This window comes from Triticum dicoccoides, chromosome 5B (genome assembly GCF_002162155.2).
Source record: "Triticum dicoccoides isolate Atlit2015 ecotype Zavitan chromosome 5B, WEW_v2.0, whole genome shotgun sequence".
In the NCBI taxonomy this organism is placed as follows: domain Eukaryota; kingdom Viridiplantae; phylum Streptophyta; class Magnoliopsida; order Poales; family Poaceae; genus Triticum; species Triticum dicoccoides.
The window spans coordinates 652,774,476-652,781,802 of NC_041389.1; the positions used below are offsets into that span (position 1 = coordinate 652,774,476).

General features: G+C 43.3%; 2 protein-coding genes across 2 annotated transcripts; both read left to right on the forward strand.

Annotated features, from left to right (window-relative positions):
- The first annotated feature begins 266 nt into the window (after positions 1-266).
- Positions 267-1,144, forward strand: LOC119306514. Its single transcript, XM_037582711.1, has 2 exons — positions 267-442; positions 600-1,144. Exons 1-2 carry the CDS (start codon positions 370-372, stop codon positions 719-721), a joined length of 195 nt encoding a protein of 64 aa, XP_037438608.1. The 5' UTR covers positions 267-369; the 3' UTR covers positions 722-1,144.
- Positions 1,145-3,676: 2,532 nt separating this feature from the next.
- LOC119312360 (cytochrome b-c1 complex subunit 7-like) lies at positions 3,677-6,438 on the forward strand. Its single transcript, XM_037588085.1, has 4 exons — positions 3,677-3,880; positions 3,985-4,142; positions 4,992-5,039; positions 6,057-6,438. Exons 1-4 carry the CDS (start codon positions 3,775-3,777, stop codon positions 6,123-6,125), a joined length of 381 nt encoding a protein of 126 aa, XP_037443982.1. The 5' UTR covers positions 3,677-3,774; the 3' UTR covers positions 6,126-6,438.
- The last annotated feature ends 889 nt before the right edge of the window (positions 6,439-7,327 follow it).

The following is a 7,327-nucleotide window of genomic DNA, read 5'->3' on the forward strand; positions in this document are numbered from 1 at the left end:
TTTTTCATGGTTAGGTTTGGGGCCGGCCACGGCCTTGTCGAAAGGGGGAGGAGGTAGGAAGAGTAAGAAGAGGAAAGGGACAAGATACCAGAACAAAATGGCTGAAAAGCACCATGATTGGGTCGCAAGGAAGGAAGCCCAAGACATGTGGCAGGAGTGGAGGGGAAGAAGGGTACAGTGCACTGAACTTCACCTCGTGCCAAAAAGCAGGGCCTGATTGATGGTTACTTCCTCTCTAACCTAGACCCCTTTTTGTTTCCTCTCCTCTGCATACATAACATCCCTACCTTGCAGCCTCTGCTCTGCTCCCTCATTTCACCCCCACCCCATGAGGCCATAACCCTCGGGCTCTATCGTCAAGGCTTCCTCATGGGGTGGCTCCGCTCCCTCTTCTCCCCTCTGAGGAAGATCATGGTCCGCGCGCATTCGGCGCGCAAATACCGTAAGATCGACCGGCCTCTCAACTTCTTCGCTTTGTTGTGGAAGTCTTGGTTTCTTCTTTTGTGGCATTGTGGACGGTTGGGGGGAATGGGGCTCTGTTTCTCTTCCTTGTGCCATTGCTGTTTGCTAGGCACCGACATTGTTGTGCTTCTTGGCAGGGAGGGGGATGAGGATCCTGTACAAGGACGTCAAGTCCTGCGAGGACGAAGACGTGCACGTCCTGTGGTCCATCCTGGTCGACTCGCACCGCCACCCGGCCATGGTGAAGCTGAAGCTCTAGGACGGTCATGGCGGCGGCGCGCGGTTTTCGCCGTCGAGCCGGCGGCCATCATCTTTCGTGTGGAACTGCACAGTTTCAACGGCAATGCCGTCTGGGAAAAGACGAGCAGATACTTTCCTTGTGCGTGTGCGTGTGTGACACCAGTCTGATGTGTGCACCTTGTGACTCTGTGGGTGAGGTTGAGACGTCGCCTTTGCTTTGATGTGAGTGTGAGGTTGAGCTGATGTATCTGTATATATAGAAAGCTCTTGGTGCCTTACCTAATGGTATTGAGTTTGGTTTCCTTTTCCATTGTTTTTTGCTCAGTCATAATTACTCGGTTGACTTGTGTGTTTGTGTTTGTATTATGTGTTTGTGTCTGTGGATATTTGTATTGTATATTGCTGTGTAAGGTTTTATATATAGCAGAGACATTGATGTCAAGACTGTAAAATAATGCGGTGGTTCTACCCATTTTTGTAATTTATTCAATAGCTACCTGACTAATCGACCGACATATCTTGCATAATCTAAGAAGTAACAGAATAAAAGCGTTAAAGGATTTTAAAAGCTTGTTCAGGACAAAAAGAAAAGCGATCTAAATAGACAAGTTTGAGAACTTCCACGGCACATCGCAATTTATCTCCTTTTAGAGCTAAAGTCATATACATTGTTGTAAAGGACACCAATACGGCGCGACGCACGCGCACGTTGCCATCACATCAGCATAGACGACATCCGGCGCACATGCGCAGTTTGGTACGGCGGACTAACGGCCCATCACGCGCTATAATCAGCTCACTCATGTTTGCGCTTTACCTTTGTTGTGTTGTAGATTCATCAATCTATGGTAAATACAAAGAGCATAAATCTGTTTTTTCTAAAGCATAATCCATCCTTTCTTAAAAAAGAGCATGTTTTACATAAATGAATCTTCTCTAATCCAAAGAGGCCTTACAGAAAAAAAAACTTCTTTAGTCAAAAAATATATTTTTTAGAGCAACCGAGAAAGCTTCATTGCATAATGTTCAAAGGGATACAAGCTATGTTCGGAGGGAAGGCGAGCCAGATATTTCACCCACACTCCAAGCTACAAGCAACCTTAACTAAATTATGAGCCAAATATATGCATATCAACATTCGTAACATAATGCACTGAATCTTAACCATTTTTTAATTTAACACTGTAGCTAGCTAACAAATCAACCTACCCGTCCTGCCTAATCTGAGAAGTAACATAATAAAATAGTTAAAGGTGGTCTGTATGCGATTGCTACGTATGTGGTCTATGTTACAACGACCGGAGGACCAACCGCTGTTCAAGGCGGTCTGTATGCGATTGGAGCAGGTGGCTATGGAGGTTTTTTCCCAACATGGGTGGCAACATAACCTTCGGATCGATCCACCACCTCCTTCGACATAGGCATAGTGTCGGTCTATAGGGCTCTACTGTTGCCGTTTTGTCGGTTTTTTTCATCAATTTTTTGTCAGACCTTCATATTGGGCTGTGTGCATCCTAATTATGCAGAGGCCGGATGTTACTCATAATGCTTTGTATCTGCTTGATGCTACATTTGAGATAATAAAATCGCCCTTTATCGAAAAAAAATAAAAGTGTTAAAGGAATTTAAAAGGCAGTTTGCAACAAAAAAAAGCAATTTAAGAATATAAGTCTGAGAACCTCCACGTCACAATTGGAATTTTGCCTCTTTTAGAGCCCAAATCATGTACTTCCTCTGTCCCATAATATAAGAGCATTTTTTGCACTACTATAGGGTCCAAAACGCTCTTAATTTATGGGATGAAGGGATTACATTATTGTAAATGACACCAACAGTGTGCAATGTACACGCACATTGTCACATTAGTGCACGTGCGTGCACACACACCATCTGCATGGCGTGCGCGCGGTTTTGCACGGCAGACCAACGACCCGTCACACGCTATGACCAGATCATTCACTTTTGCGCTTTGCTTTTACTGTGTTGTAAATTCATCAATCTATGGTCCCCGCAAAAATCATCAAGCTATGATAAAAACTAAGAGCATAAACCCGTTCTTCAAAAAATAGCATAAATCCATTCTTTTGAAGAAAAGCGCATATCTCACATAAATGATTTTCGCTATAATCTAACTAGGCATTAAAGGGAAAAGCAACTACTCTTTTTTTTGAAAGCCAACTACTCTTTTTAGTTGAAAAACAACTTTCTAATAGCAACTGATAAGCTTTATTGCACACAAGGATACAAGCAAGCCGAGGGGAGGCGAGCCGATATTTTGCCCACGCTTAGAAGCTACATGCAGCTTTGACTGAATTATGAGTTTTCAAATTAAGCAATGTGGATGTCAACACTAGTAACATAATGCACTGGTTCTTGCCATATTTTTAATTTAATAGCTGGCTAACTAATCGACCTACACGCCGCACAATATGAGAAGCATAACAGAGCAAAAGTGTTAAAGGATTTTAAAAGCTAGTTCACAAAAAAAAGCGATTTAAAAAGATAAGTTTGAGAACTTCCACGACACGTTGGATTTTTGCTCGTTTTAGAGCCGAAATCGTATACATTACTGTAAAGAACACCAACACATGACGCGACGCGATCCAGGAGCACATTGTCACGTCGCGGTCACATCAACACACACACACAACATCTTCACGGCGCACACGCAGTTTTGTACTGCAGACCAACGGCTCGTCACGCGCTATGACCAGCTCACGCACATTTGCGCTTTACCTTTGCCGTGTTGCAAATGCATAAATCTTTGATAAAAAATAAGAGCATAAACCAATTGTTATATAAAGAATAAATCCATTCTTTTGAAGAAAAGAGCATATATCTCACATAAATGTTTTTTTTTCTGTAATCCAAAGAGGCTCTGAAGGAAACCACAACCCTTATTCCGGCCCATTTCACTCTCTCTCTCAGTCTCTCTCCTACGACCCCGGCCCAAGAGGGAAACCACAACCACAACCACCCCCACCTCCGCTCCTCCCCTCCCCAAATCACAAACACCCAAGAAGAGAGGAGACGAAAGGGGATCGCCGCCGCCGCCACCGCCCGCCGCCGAGGATGACGTCGATGCTGTCCGCGTTCTCGGCGTGGTTCGTGAACCCGCGCCGCAACCCGCTGGCCCGCATCCACATGCTCACCATCTCCAACCGCCTCAAGAACTTCGGTAATCTCCGATCCGATCCCATCCTTCGTCGTCTCAATCATACTGTAGACCTGATCTCCGCGCGAGGCCGGGTGACCTGAATGTTCATGTGATGGTGGTTCCAGGCCTGAGGTACGACGATCTGTACGACCCCTACTTCGATCTGGACATCAAGGAGGCGCTCGGCAGGCTGCCCCGCGAGGTGGTCGACGCCCGCCACCAGCGCCTCAAGCGCGCCATGGACCTCTCCATGAAGCACCAGTACCTCCCCGACGACGTCCGGGTCCGTCCCTCTTCCTGCCCCCCTCCCCCACCCTCTCATCTGCGCGGATCTCTCTCGATTCGCGTGCCCGCGTGTTTCCGGTTTGTTGGATGTGGGGATGGCGTACGGATTTACCCGATCGATTCTGGCCCTCTCGAGAGCCTGTGCGGTAGCCGTGATTTCTCTGTGTGTTATGGCTGATGGTTGCGCGTCTAGCGAAATGAATGGGGAAAGTGAGGTGCATAATGCATTTCGGCTGCATATGTGGTCTAGATGAATCTATTGGGCTGGTGTCTTGGATGTCCCATTCGGTTCATCCACGCAGCAATCATGGAATTCATATTTGAGTGAGAAATGGTCATGGTTTAGGTTTGATAGAATTTTGAAATGTCACATGAGAATAAAGGACTAGGTTTGATAAAGCATAACATTGTTGAAATCTATTATGTTATACTAGCGAGTCAGATTATTGCTCACATTTTTGCACGGTTTAATTAGTCCTGCGATCTTATCGTGTCATTTTTCAGTATGTAGTTTGAATCGCTATTCATGATGCTCCGGTTGTTTTGAGGTTTATATGTATTTTGGTGTACAGAGTTCTTTCTCTGGATGCATTTTGCTTAGATGGGTTTGAATGAGTGCCCAGCCTGTTGATTTATTCTTCAGTGCTGAAAATGTTTTAGATTATTTCCCCCCTGAAGATCCATCAACTCATATGACCTGTGAAGTGTTGATGTGTGAGAAACAAGTCATTATGAACTAACAATTCTTTCAGGTTCAGTAATAAGCCGTTGATTACCATTACACTAGCTATTATCAAACATATGTAATAAACACAGGTCTTCTGAAACCTTTATTTTCTCTGTACAGGCACTGCAGACACCATTCAAAAGCTATTTGAGCGACATGCTGGCTCTGGTAAGTGTATTTGCTGATGCTTGTCTTTTGTATTTTCATGTACTACCCCCGTCCTGGTTTATTGGTCCCCATTGTATTTTGTGCCATATTTTGACCATAAATTTAACTAACAAAATGTTCATGCATGTCACAAAAAATTATATCTTTGAAAACTATGTTCAAATACAAATTCAACGATATATTTTTTGTTGACGTGCATTAACATATTGTTAGTTAAATCTTTGGTCAAACTTTGACAGAAATTATAAACAAGGAGTATAAACAAGTTATAATATTCTATATGCTGCTTAGAAATATTTACAAGTACAGGCGTGCTACATTTCGGTCATGCTGTAGACTTCAGCCCTTGCGCTTTTCTGCATCAATGTATGTATGCAACATGTATAGATTAGCTTCAACTGGCAATGGGGACGGAGAATGGACCTTCTGATACAAACTCATTTGTCTGATTTGATGAATGGAGTGGGTTGATCCGTCATCCCAAAACCATTGGATGGCCCCATGATTGGGCAATCCATCATAGGATGAGGTGTGATGCCTCAAATTAAACACCCTATGTGTTTTATGTAAAGCAGTTTCATCAAGTTCCTCCCTAAACCATGCTATCTTGTAGTTTTCTTATCCTTTTTATCTTTGACCCTAAACATTAATCTCGCTCCTTACTTTTTTCTTGGTCATTTTGCATTTAGAGCATGTTTTGTCAGATGAGTAGTTAGGTACAAGATGGTACAGGCGTATAGCCATAAAATTTGTGAAGTCATGATCTATGTATGTAAGGTGGGACTAATGTGTAGCTTCCTTCTAACACCTCTGCCAACTTAGCTTGGCAGTTCCTAGAACTAATTATTATTTCTACATACAAGTATTTCTCCAAACAGGACTGGTGTTAACCTAAATAATTCCTGGGCTTCAAGCCGATGATTTGATATTATCTATCCTGTGAAGCTATTTACCATTTCAAAACCATCAAGATCTGTTCCAAGTTGGCTAATGTTTTGGTCTCACATTCTATTGCAGGTGAAAAAGGAGGCCGCAGAGCGTAAAGCACTGGGAGCCCTTCCTCTCTACGAGAGAACCCTTCCTTGAAGACATTTTCCTTGATATGCGCCACAGTTTTTGCTCCTCGTAGCATCACAATGCATGAAATAAAATGCAGATTATGACACTGTTCCTCCTTCCGGTTTCATGTCCATGGCCTGTAGCTCGTGCCCCTTCCCAAATTAATTGCGACAGAATTTCTGTTGCTGTTGCTGATATAAAAGTTTATTTTGGTTGATGGACTTGTTGCTGTAGAAGTCTGAACAACTCTCTGCTCTTGGGACTTTTCTGTTGAGCAACTGTTTTGTTGTTTGCATCCGGGTTTACGCTTCCCATTTCTACAGAGCTATGGTGCTAGTGATCTGCTATGTTCCCTGAATTGTTCTTCTGAGCTTGCATAGAGATGTTTCTCTCTCAAAGTTCTACAGACGCGTTAACCAACTACAAGTTGTCCTAGTAAGAACTTGAAAGAAAATCCAAATATGGAAATCACCCTGTTGCAGTACGTTATGTTGTTTCCCTCAGTTGTTTTTTCACGTATGTTCTTCCATCTCTTGAAGGAAGCCGTGCTCTTCCGCATGGCCAATGCTTGTTCTTTACGTCTTCTATGACTGATGTGCTTTCCCTATTCAGGATCATGCACTCATCAACATTTGGTGTGTTGAAACAGAAATCTGAGAGAGAATCGAGAGATGTAAATGAATCAACTGTCTCTTTATTGATGATGATGTTATATATATACTTACAAGGGACACGAAAGGGATGTGTCTCTCTGAAGAGATAACCGCATGATAGTTGCTAAACTAAGGCGGTTGTTAATTAAGCAGAGATTATTAGGATCAACCTGTGGTTGAGTTGGTTAGGTGGACAGTGGTATCTCCAACCCATCAGGGTTCAAATCCTGGTGCTCGCATTATTCCTGAATTTATTTCAGGATTTCCGGCGATGCGCTTTCAGTGGGAGGAGACGTTCCCGTCGACGACGAGGCGCCTACGGTGACTTTGTAAATCTCAAGATGATATGCCGGGTTAGTCTCTCAGAGGTGCTCATAGGGGTAGGGTGTGCGTGTGTGCGTTCATAGGGATGAGTGTATGCGCGTGTATATGAGCGCTTGTGTCTGTACTGATGCTCAAAAAAAGAGATTATTAGGATTATAATTAATCCTTAACACTTCTCTTAATCTATGCTTGTTTTGTGAATGCACATCATCTTGATAAAGACTTCTTCTTGTATGTTTGTACTTGAGAATG